Below are 12707 nucleotides of genomic sequence, written 5' to 3' on the forward strand. Positions count from 1 at the left end.
AGATTATGTCCAAGGTCCCTTCTTCTTGTGAGTGGAAAGACATTTTCCACATTGGAAAATGCTCTTCACTATAACCGATCATACTCAAGGTAATTGTATAGAACCTAAGGCACCTTTTAAAACTTACTTTTAAGTAACTGATAAATGTTTAGATACCACTAAGATAACTTCTGCAGGAACTCCAGAATTCTCTCAAATCACAATGTATTATCCTGCTGCTGCATGCTGATATTGAATGATCTTCAAGTACTATTCTTGAGATAATAGCAAGTATAGAACAGCTTGTATGGTGTCTATCGTATGAGTAAAAATATGTGTGTATACATGTGAGTTTATAAATGTGTGTATACATGTGAGTTTACGCATGTCTGTACAAAATACCATGGGAAGACTACATGAAAAAAACTGTTAACAGTGGTTGTGTCCATGAAAAGAAACTGAGTGGTGACTATTGAAGGTAAATTGGTACTTTTCTGGCATCAGGAGTTGCTCAGTAGTTTTCAGTAGATGTCTCCGGATCAGAGCTTCTTAACATTTTAAACATCAAACATGGCCTCCTAAACAAATAATCTGAAGACACCAAAAACAATCCTGTTTTTTTTTCCTTTACCTTAAAAGTTCACATTTGTTTTCAGGTAGTGTAAGAAAAAGGCAGTTCCTCCTCTTTCCAGTCTGTCTCCCTGGAAAATGATTCCAGCATGATTCTGTAACTAGTTCTCAGGATTGGAGCACCTTTTAATCTCATTCCTGAGCTAATTAAACAGAAGCTATTCAGAGCCATCTTCCCCTTGTAAGAGAGTTTTGAAGAACCTTTTCTCTTTTTTTTTTTTTCCTTTCTGTTCCCCAGCAAAAGCAACTTCCTACTGTAATTGTAGGAGGCTTACCACCTTCCCAATTAAGCATTGAATCTCTTATGGAATGGATAGAAAAGTATTTACCCTCAAAATGACTAAATGCTTTCAAATTCTAGGGTAATTTTTTTCACTAGTAGACCCTTTCAATTATTGATTTCTAAGAGCCTCTCAAAAGATACAGTTTATAAATTGTGTTAATTATATTAATACAGTTAGTTAAAGTTAAGTCGCTCAGTTGTGTCCGACGCTTTGCGACCCTGTAGACTGTAGCCCACCAGGCTCCTCCATCCATGGGATTCTCCAGGCAAGAATTCTGGAGTGGGTTGCCATTTCCTTCTCCAGGGGATCTTCCCGACCCAGGGATAGAGCCCAGTCTCCCGCATTGCAGGCAGACGCTTTAACCTCTGAGCCACCAGGAAAGCCTGTTAATACAGTTAATCAGCATTATTTAGAAATAGTATAGTTTACTATTAACTTTACAGAAATAGCTTGAGAATATATTTGTTCACAATTTAGCCAGTTAAAGGATATGCCTTTATGCTGTCCTGTATCTTCAAATACTTAAGTACATGCTGTGAAAATTGTCTCTTGATTTTGCTTTGTTATATTGTCACAAAACAGAAAGAAGAAGGAAAGCTTCAAGGACAGCTTAACAAGTCTGATTCTAACCAGTACATTAGGGAACTGAAAGATCAGATAGCAGAGCTGAATCATGAGGTAAGTGATAAATTTTGATCTTCACATATTTCTTTCTTCCTTCCTCTGTATTGTGACAACACTTTATTATTGCTTATGATTGACTCTTTCATGGTAAATATTTTTTGTGAATCTTTGATTATTATTAATAATAATATTTTAGAAGATTATCTTCTGTTTAACACATTTTTCTGTTCTAGTATTGAGGATTTGATTTCCTTAAACCTCTTTAATTATATCTGAAATGATCAATTAATGTTTGTATGGCAAATATTTTATTTTTTTATTGAGATCTGAAAACACTTTATAGTTTGCCTGGGTTTCCAAGTTACTTCAATTAAACTAAAATTTTCTTTTTATCTTTATAGTAGATTTGTGGTATTACCGTTGTGACTAAAGGGAAGTCTTTTTTACTCTTGTCTTCTTTCTCACTTCATAGCAGTATTACTGAGATTGCAAAAAAGGATACTTGCCTAATATCAGTTAACAGATTTCTTAGTATCTGAATACTTTTTAAACTGGCACTAACTTGAATCTGTGAGAGTCAACTCATGAAATTTTCAGGTAGTTTTTACTAGATAGTTTTATTATACTAGGTAATTTAAATTATTTAAAATAATGTATTTTGACTAGAGAGACACTTTTTAATTAATGTGATTCTAGGTCAGTTTCCTTGGGTTTTTTCTAATGATAACTATCTGACTAAACATAAATGGAAAAGTATGCTTCTTATATTGAACTATTTGTACAATAATGTTTATTCACAGTCATTTGAAGGGGTAACATAAACCTCGCTTCTTAAGAAAGAAACTCATTTTCTTCACTAAATTAATTTAACCTCAAAGGAAAAAGTTTGGACATTACCCTTTCCTGGTATTACACTCTTCAGTTAAAGTCTGTGTTTTGGGTAATACCTCCTGGAGGCAATCTAAGTAAATTCTGAATGAAAAGAAAAGCTAACAAAAATGATAAATCTTAGATGTGGTTTAATTTAATTTGCCTTGAAGTTTTGTAGGTCTCTCCTATAAATACCGATTTTTCAGCTGTGGTAGCATTTGAGGGATCCAAGATCATGTTTATCTTATTTATGTTAATTTTTTATAATCTGATATGATAGTAATACATGAAAGAACAAGTTACAAATAAGCATGTTCTAGAGATTCTTATTGAGAACCCTAGGGGATTATTCCTTAGGTTCAAAAGATTTTCTCAAAGGAAATTATGGCTGAAATAAGTCAATCTCCCATTTATAATTTTGACATCTAGTGATAAGGGAACGTATCTTAACTAAAAATAATGATACTCTCGCCTCATCAGGAATGGCAGAAAATAGTTAACTTGAGGTTTAACTTTAATGTCAGATTTTTAGGTGTGGCTTGTGAAAACAATCTTTAATTTTAGAACAGTTTGTAATAAGATGCTAATTGGGTGATTGAGACTAGGCCGGAGTCCTGGGCTTAAACAAGTCCCAGTTAGAAAACAGTAGAGAGGAGAATGACTGTAGTTGGGGACCACACTCCCAACCCACTCCAGTATTCTTGCCTGGGAAATCCCATGGACAGAGGAGGCTGGCCGGCTATGGTCCATGGGTCGCAAAGAGTGGGACACAGCTTAGCACCTGAGCAGCAGCAGGAGACCACAGAGGCAGACAGAGGTGAGAATGAGTATAGGGTTGGGAGTTTAGAGGAGGCCAGGTTTGATTAAGTAATGTGACCGAATTGTGGAAATAAAGTTAGATTGAATAGAATCAGTTTATGGTGAATCTTCAAAGCTAGAAGAGATTAAGTTTGCTAGATATTGTGAAACCACTATAGGTCTTTAGTTGGAGACTTATTTTCATTATGTTTTTATTCACCTGTTCAAAGTTTTATAACTAAAGAAAGGATAAGGGAAAACAGGTGAAAGTTTAAGATACTGGCTCAAAAATTACTATTTGTTGGCCAGCTTCTTGAGAGATTTAAACAAGTTTCACCTTTTTATTCTAGTGATTTTGGTTTTTTTTTCTTCATTCTTGTGTATAGCACTTCACAGTGGGGGGAAAAAACAGATAAACTAAATTCAATCTAATTGCTCCAACTTAACTTTTGTTTGTGTTCTAGAATTTGCTAGAATCTTTGACTTTCAACATAAGAATTGACTTTTAAGTATTAATGTTGTATTTGAGCATGTGACTGTTTATAATAGTTACTGTGTTAGCTGATTTTTGTACTTCTCTAAATGTTGAAGGAAATATTGAAACAGCTTTGCAGATTCATCTTCCTGAATACAGCAATGTTTGCATGTTATAACAGCTATGACCACTTAGCATAGTTAACTGTATGAAATGGTAAAGAGGATTAAACAAGTTATTTTTCATGAATGGCTGAATATATTGTTAATCTATAAAGTAGCAATAATATATACTGTTTATTGGTCTGTCACTCAAGCATGGTGTCGGACACTTCATATTTATTATTACCAATCTTCATAATAATCCCATATGATGGTAGTATCCTCAGTTGAATAGATGTGGAAACAGACTCAGAATGATTAAGTAACTTTTCCCAAGATGATACAAATAGTAAACGATTGAGTCAGGATTTAATCCAGAATGGCTTATCTTTTCTGTGCTACTTACAGAGCGTTTAGATTAGAAAACAATGTTTAAAATCTTAAGAATATCAATTAATGACCATATTTTAACTGTGTTGTCCTCCTTGACACATGAATTCGCATATATCCTGTAAGTAAATTCTGCAGTTGACTTAGTCACAAGAGCTCCCTATCTCTCTCTGTCACTATTGCAAATAGAGATCTATATTCACGTTCTGCAGTTTACTATCATCCATCCACACACCTTCTCTGACTTCCAACCCCTGTGATTCTTACCCTTACCACCTAATTAATTTTGCTCCTAATATTACCTACCTACCATAGAAATCTTTTAATTTGAAGCCTCTTACCCTGCCAAGAGCTTCACAGAAGCCACTGTGGAAGCTCTTGCTGCCCCAGACCTGGTAGGGGCTGTGATTAAATCCTCTCCTAACCCTACGTTCTGTCCTTATGGCAGACATAGAAAAGACCCGAGGTCCCAATTTAAGTGCTTTCCTTTCCCTATCTTCCCGCCTACTGCCCTTTCACCCATCTATCATCACAGCACCTACTCTGTACTAGGCACTGGGCTTAGAATTGAATATAAAGGAGATTGAAATACAATTCATAGCCTCAAGGGACTCACAGTCTAACAAAGCAGATTGTTGTTGTTCAGTTGTTCAATCCTGTCTGACTCTTTGCAACCCGGTGGACTGTGTAGCATGCCAGGCTTCTCTGTCCTTTACGGTCTCCTTCATTGTTTGCTCAGACTCATGTCCTTTGAGTTGGTGATGCCATTTAACCATCTCATCCTCTGTCACCTCCTTCTCCTCCTGCTCTCAATCTTTCCCAGCATCAGGGTCTTTTCCAGTGAGTCAGTTCTTTGCATCAGATGTCTAAGGTCTTGGAGCTGTAGCATCAGTCCGTTCAATGAATATTTAGGACTGATTTTCTCTAGGATTGACTGGTTTGATCTCCTTGCAGTCCAAGAGACTCTCAGGAGTCTTCCCCAGCATCATAGTTTGAAAGCATCAATTCTGCTGCGATCAGCCTTCTTTATGGTCCAACTCTGACATCCATACATGACTACTGGTAAAACCACAGCTTTGACTAGACAGACCTTTGTTGGCAACGTGATGTCTCTGCTTTTTAATATGCTGTCTGGGTTTGACATAGCTTTTTTCCAAGGAGCAAGGGTCTTTTAATTTCATGGCTGCAGTCACTGTCCACAGTGATTTTGGAGCCCAAGAAAATAAAGTCTGTCACTGTTTCCATTTTTTCCCCATCTATTTTCCATGGAGTGGTGATGAGACCAGATGCCACTATCTTAGTCTTTTGAATTCTTTAGCCTTCATCATGAGACTCTTTAGTTCCTCTTCACTTTCTGCCATTAGGGTGGTGTTATCTGCATATCTGAGGTTATTGATATTTTTCCCATCAGCTTGTGCTTCATCCAGCCCAGCATTTCTCATGATGTACTCTGCATATAAGTTAAATAAGCAGGGTGACAATATACAGCCTTGACGTACTCCTTTTCCAATTTGGAACCAGTCCGTTGTTCCATGTCAGGTTCTAACTGTTGCTTCTTGACCTACGTACAGGTTTCTCAGGAGGCAGATAAGGTGGTCTGGTACTCCCATCTCTTGAAGAATTTTCCACAGTTTGTTGTGATCCACACAGTCAAAGGCTTTAGCATAGTCAAGGAAGCTGAAGTAGATGCTTTCCTGAAATTCTCTTGCTTTTTCTGTGATCCAACAGATGTTGGCAATTTGGTCTCTGGTTCCTCTGCTTTTTCTAAATCCAGCTTATACATCTGTAAGTTCTTGGTTCAAGTACTGTTGAAGCCTAACTTGAAGGGTTTTAAGCATTACCTTGTTAGCATGTGAAATGAACACAATTGTGCAGTACTTAGAACATTTTTTGGCATTGCCTTTCTTTGGGATTGGAATGAAAACTGACCTTATTCAGTCCTGTGACCACTGCTGAGTTTTCCAAATTTGCTCACATGTTGAGTGCAGCACTTTAACAGCACCATTTTTTAGGATTTTAAATAGCTCAGCTAGAATTCGATCACCTCCACTAGCTTTATTGGTTGTAATGCTTCCTAAGGCCCACTTGAGTTTATACTCCAGGATGTCTGACTCTTAGGTGAGGGATCACACCATCATGGTTATCTGGGTCATTAAGACCTTTTTTGTACAGTTCTTCTATATATTCTAACCACCTCTTCTTAACCTCTTTTGCTTCTGTTTGGTCCTTCCCGTTTCTGTCCTTTATTGTGCCCATCTTTGCATGAAATGTTCCTTTGGTACTTCCAATTTTCTTGAGATCTAGTCTTTCCCATTCTGTTGTTTTCCTCTATTTCTTTGCATTGTTCTCCTAAGAAGGCTTTCTTATCTCTCCTTGCTATTCTGTGGAACTCTTCATTCAAATGGGAATATCTTTCCTGTTCTCCTTTGCCTTTCACTTCTCTTTTCTCAGCTATTTGTAAGAAATAGGCATACAAATAAACAAATTATAATACATAATGAAAAGTATACATTATAGTAGATACCATTTGTTCAATAGTCATTCTGTGTCAGACACTATACTAAGTATTAAACTTCCTTTATTTCTTTTAGCCTTCACAGCAAACTTCTGAAGTAGGTAGCATCATTATTATTCATGCTTTACATGTCATAAGGACTTCCCTGGTGGCTCAGATGGTGAAGTGTCTGCCTACAATGCAAGAGACCCAGGTTCCATCCCTGGTCGGGAAGATCCTCTGGAGAAGGAAATGGCAACCCACTCCAGTACTCTTGCCTGGAAAATCCCATGGATGGAGGAGCATGGTAGGCTACAGTCCATGGGATCACAAAGAGTCAGACATGACTGGGTGACTTCACTTTCTACATGTCATAAAACTGAGGTTCTTGGGTATTAAATAACTCCCCATGGTTATACACTAGTCAGTGATAGAGGTAGGAGGTTAAACTATATAACTTTAAGCCCACCTATCCACTAAATTCCCATATGCTATATAGCCTCCTTTGAAACATAGTGGGATAAGATGGCAACAGCATCTGGGCTGGGTTTTGAAAAATTAAAACTTTTTCAGGCAGTTTGGACATCAGGAACATTTAAGTCAGAAGACATAAAGCTGTAAGTTCCAGAAGTGAATGAGCTGTCTGCTTCAGCATTTGATCCATCTTCTTACAGCTGCCAACCATTAAAGACAAAGAATATCTTCTAACTGCTTGGAAAGGGAGATAGAAGGAAGTAGAAAGTTAATCTCATTTAGAAGCCAAAAGAAATGTACTCAGAAGTCATTTAGGTATTGACATATTGAGAAGTATAATCATACAGTTCAGCCACAGTATCAATTGATGAAGCTTCTCTGGGTTCCTTTAAGCCTTGCTGTCATTTACAGTATTTTTTCATGTGAAAATGCTCACCAAACAGCTGATCTGGAAATGTTTTTGGAATACAAATTTTATGTTTTACCTTGTTCTTGGTGCTGGTGTGTTCTGGTAGATTTAGGAATAGGTAGATTTATTCCAGACTGAAGACAGTCCACTTATACTAAAAATTAAATATTTCCCCATTATAGAGCTTTGCTGAATTTTTATGATGTATTAATAAAATAGTTTTAATGAACTTTATATCCTTAAAATCCCACAAAAGTAATTCTAGTCTAATCACTTAGTAGCTTTTCTTTTTGATTTTTTTTAGTAGCTTTTCTATATAAAGCAGATATCCCCTGTTTTTATTAAACTTTCTGTGTGGTAGTTGCTAAACTAGATATAGATCTTTTGGATAAGTATTTTAATCTTTACAGTTATCTTGTGGAAATTGTTAATATTTCCACTTTATAGGCTCGGTGAGGCTAAATAATTCATCTAAAGTTACATAACCAGTAAGTGGCAGAAGCTGGAATTCAGGGTCAGGACTTCTAGTCAGATTACAGTGCATTAAACAAGAATGAAGTAAAACCAAACATATTGAAGTAAAACCAAACCATATATTTTTTAAGAGAAAGAAAAAAATTAGAGCATTTTTTATTCACTAATACCATGCCTTGTTCCAGATAGGATAAAGGAAGTTTGCAAATGATTTAAAAAAAAAAAAGCAAAGTGTAATTTTGTGAGAAAAAGTAAAGAACACTAGGAATGTAACATGGAACCTTGAATAAGACCAGTACAAAATAGCATACCACAAAAGTATCTTATACATTTTTATTCATGGGCCTCAAGCTTGGCTCTAAAGTTTTCAGCGGAAAGGGGAAAGCTGGTCACTTTAAACTTTTCATAGTGTCTTTGTGATAAAACAGACCAGTTGGTTAGAAGAGCCACACCTGTTCCCAATACTAAGACCAAGCAAAAGTTTCTTCATTGCTCTTTCATATGGAGACCTTCTAGAATGAGTCTACCAGCTATTATCCTTAACATTCTGCAGTCGTATGGGTTCATAGTCATAAAAATTGAACAATCTAAAGAACACAAACTTCTAAAACTTTTCTGTAGAAGTATTACTTACAGAAAAGTGCCCAGGTGACAAGTTTATAGTTCAGTAAGTTATCACAGAGATCACATCCATGTAACCACCACCCAGGTCAAAGAGATAGGCTGCAAAGCTCCATTCATACTCTCTCCCAACCTCTCTTCAGTCATACCCTCCTCCCCAGAAATAACTATGATCTCAACTTCTAATACACTGGTTTAAGTTTTCAAATTTTATATAAATGTCTTCTTATGGTATATCTTCTTTTGTGCCATGCTTCTTTTGCTCAAAGTTGCTAGTGAAATTTGACCATGTTATTCTTAAATGTAGCCCTAGGTTATTCATTCTCATTGCTGTGTAACTTTTCTTTATATAAATATACCACAATTTATTTATCTTTTCTGTTGGTGAATATTTGAATTACTTCTGTTTTGGCCTTTTAAGAACATCGCTGTTATTTATTGGCTTCCCACATGGCCTCAGTGGTAAAGAATCCACCTGCTAATGTAGGAGACATGGGTTTAATCCCTGAGTCAGGAGGATCCCCTGGAAAAGGAAATGGCAACCCACTCTAGCATCCTTGCCTGGGAAATCTCATGGACAGAGAAGCCTGGTAAGCTACAGAGTCAGACACCACTTAGTGACTAAATGACAACAACAAAGTATACTCCCATGAGCCATAAAGACAGTTTTCATTGTTCTACATTCTCATCAGCATGTGGGATTGTCCGTCTTTATCTAATTTTAGTGACTCTTTGACTGTGAAGAGGATTCTCATTACAGTTTTAATGAGTATTTCCTTAATTACTAATAAGACTGAGGACCTTTCCCCTAGCATCCACAATAGTGTTGGCATGTGGTCGGTACTCCATGAAAATGTTTTTAGTGAAGAAATGTTTGTGGAAGGCTTTGCTGATAAGGTAACACATAAGTTGTGATAGGAATGCTAAGGAGCTTCTGATGTGCAAAAAACAGTGAAAAGATCATTCCTGGCAGAAGAAACAACTTGCACAAAGACCCTGGAAAAAATGAAGTGGACTTTTGAGAAACCATACTAATGTGGCTCGAGTGTAGTAGAGAATGGGAAAAAATACAGTATGAGGTAAGACTAAAGAAAGAGAGTCAAAGCCTATATAGTGTTCTATAAGCCAGGATAAATCATTTGGACTTTATTTTTGGCCAAGCAAGAATGATGTGATCTGATTTGCCCTGCCTGCTATGTGGGAATTGATTGTAGGAATTAAGAATGGAAATAGGGAGGTTCATTAGGAGGCCATTAAAATAGTCCAGGTAAAAGCAGAAGTGGAAATCTTAGCATGGTGGATGTTTTAGATGTAGAGAACTTGCTGGTGGATTGTGTGAGGGACATGAGAGAGAGAGTAGTCAGTGACTCCAGAGATGTTTGGCTTGATAGTTGAGTGAATGGTTGGTGCGACTTACTGAGGTTATGGAAGGTAGAAGATCCAAAGCTTTGTTCTCTTTATGTTAAGATTGAGATTCCTATTAAACATTGAAATGAAAATAGCAGGCAGACAATGGATGTGAATATGAGGCTCTAAAAAGAGATCAGGGGCTAAAAATAGGTTTATTGGTCATTGGCATATAAACAGCATTCATCAATAAAGAGAAGGGGGTCTAGGAGGAAGTTTGTGGTGCTCCTCACCTTTAAGGTCAAGAGAGCCAGCAGAGGAGACCAAAACCACCAGTGGGCTAGGAGGAGATCTAGGCAAGGGTGAAGTATTCAGGAGGCTCCCAAAAGGAGACCTTCAAGAAGGAAGCATTTCAACATAGTTGTTTCCTAATCCATCTGAAGAATGAATTTATTTAAAGTGATTTTGTCATCCTTTCCCACCATTTATCAGAAAAATTATTTATGAAAGAACTTGAGAAGGAGCTGTAATTTGTCAGTTGACAGCTTCTTGAAGAAATTGGAGAAATGTTAGCTATTTCAGGACAAGATTGGCCAGAAAATAAGAAAAAGGAAAGAATTATTACAGGGTGCTCCAAACAACTTACAATCTGGGTAAACGGAACCAACTTTCTTTCTAAGGATAGACATTGTGCTGTCTTCCAGAAAGTCTTCTGTCTTCCTGTCTTCTCTGTTGGGGAGGCAGGTTTTTAAGTTAAGTCATCGTATGTCACTAGAATCTTCTTTTATATCTTCTAGCCAAGTAGGAAATTAAGAGTTTCTGTAAATAAAAAGAAATCTAAACAAAGCCCTTACTAAAGTTTGGCTTTAAAAATGTTTATACATATACTCTTTAAGTTTTTAAATTCTGATAACTGTTTATGTACACCTGAGCTATGGGTTTATTACTTAAATATCTATCAAAATGTATTTTTGTTTTATTTTTATTCATTTTTAAAGTTTATTTGTTATTTTTGGCTGCTCTTCATCTTTGTTGCTGTTGCAGGATTTCTCTAGTTGCAGTGAGTGGGGGGCTACTCTCTAGTTGCTGGGTGCAGTCTTCTCATTGTGGTGGCTTCTCTTGTTGCAGAGCACCGGCTGTAGGGCTTCAATAGTTGTGGCTTCTAGGCTCAGCACTTGTGGCACACTGGCTTAGTTGCTCTGAGCCATGTGGGAGCTTCCTGGACTAAGGATAAAAACCCATGTCTCCTACATTGGTGGATGAATTCTTAACCATTGGACCACTAGGGAAGTCCCTAAAATGTATTTTTACTGTTCTAAGCATTCTTAATATGTTTAGTATGTATACTCACTTTGTTATCCAACTAGAATTTTTAAAATAAGAATCTTTGAGAGTCAAATGACAGATGACCCTTTGGTACTGTTTGAGTCTTTTTATTTCCCCCTATATTCTTCAGTTTAAGAATAGGTAATAAAAATCACTTGAATTTTATTTTAAAAGATGCAGCAACAACAGCTTTTTAAAAGACTCCTTGACTTTCATCTAAAATCAGAATAAAGGTAGAAAGACCTTGAAGCTGGGAAAGATTGAGGGGAGAGGGAGAAGAGGGTAACAGAGGATGAGATGGTTGGATGGCATCACCGACTCAATGGACATAAGTTTGAACAAACTCTGAGAGATAGTGGAGGACAGGGAAGCCTGGAGTGCTGCAGTCCATGGGGTCACAAAGAGTTGAATGAACATGGCTTAGCAACTGAACAATAAAAGTAGAAAAAACTTAGTCATTTGGCTCTGTAGGTATGGGCAGCTTTTTTTTTCCCCTCTCTCTCTCTCCTTTTGATCTAACCAAATGCCTTTGTTTTTTGTTTTCTTCACTGGATGCTCATTCCATATGACTGTTTTTACCAGTCTTTATTTCCTTTTAAATCTTGCAAAACTCTAGGTATATTAGCTAGTTTACAGAGTGGTAACCTAGAATAGAATTTACATTCTTCCAAACTGCTTTGATAACAACAATCTGTATCTGGAGGCAGAAATAAGAATCAAAAATAGTGTTTTCTCTTTGTACTGATGGCCATTGATAATTTTAATTTTAGAATTATTGTTTAAGAACTTTTTCAAAATGTGAAATTATAAACCTTCATGAATCTTTTTGTAGAAGGGCATGGTAACCCACTCCAGTATTCTTGCCTGGAGAATCCCTTATACAGAGGAGCCTGGTGGGCTGCAGTCTATGGGGTCGCAGAGTTGGATACGACTGAAATAACTTAGCACGCATGCATGCATCTTTTTACAGTGAAAAGTGCTAGTTTTCTCAGTGTAGGAACTTCTTAATAAAATAAACTATTTGCTTCAACTTGTTCTTTCTTTAGTTAAAGGAATGTGAAGTACCATGGTGGAGCTCACATAAGCCTCAATGCAAGTAAATTCATTTTCTCTGCTGCGCCCCCCCCGCCGCCAAAAAGGTCCTGTGTAAATAATGATAGAGCATAATTGTACTCCTATGAAAATTACTTTAAGGCCCTTGAATGAAATGTGTAGCACTGGTTTTTAATATTACCTCCATTTATCAATAAAAAAATTGATTCTTAATGACTTCTTTAAATGACTGTTATTACTCTTAATATGTTCCATTTTCTCAGGTAAACAGTTCATCTTATTTGAAGTTATAAGATTAAAAATGTATTTATTGAGCAGTGTCCAGTATTTTATGTCTGGAATAAATAGCACTATGTAA

The 12707-nt window shown here is 36.6% G+C and overlaps 1 protein-coding gene across 7 annotated transcripts in view; it reads left to right on the forward strand.

Moving 5' to 3' along the window:
• Window positions 1-12707, forward strand: part of EVI5 (ecotropic viral integration site 5) — a 227002-nt gene that overhangs the window by 190838 nt on the left and 23457 nt on the right. For all 7 annotated transcript variants that reach the window (XM_043460636.1, XM_043460635.1, XM_043460632.1 and 4 more), the window contains one exon: window positions 1476-1571. In XM_043460636.1, the coding sequence (XP_043316571.1) occupies window positions 1476-1571 (96 nt within the window). The remainder of the gene's footprint in view (window positions 1-1475; window positions 1572-12707) is intronic.

This window comes from Cervus canadensis, chromosome 2 (assembly GCF_019320065.1).
Source record: "Cervus canadensis isolate Bull #8, Minnesota chromosome 2, ASM1932006v1, whole genome shotgun sequence".
Taxonomy (NCBI): Eukaryota; Metazoa; Chordata; class Mammalia; order Artiodactyla; family Cervidae; genus Cervus; species Cervus canadensis.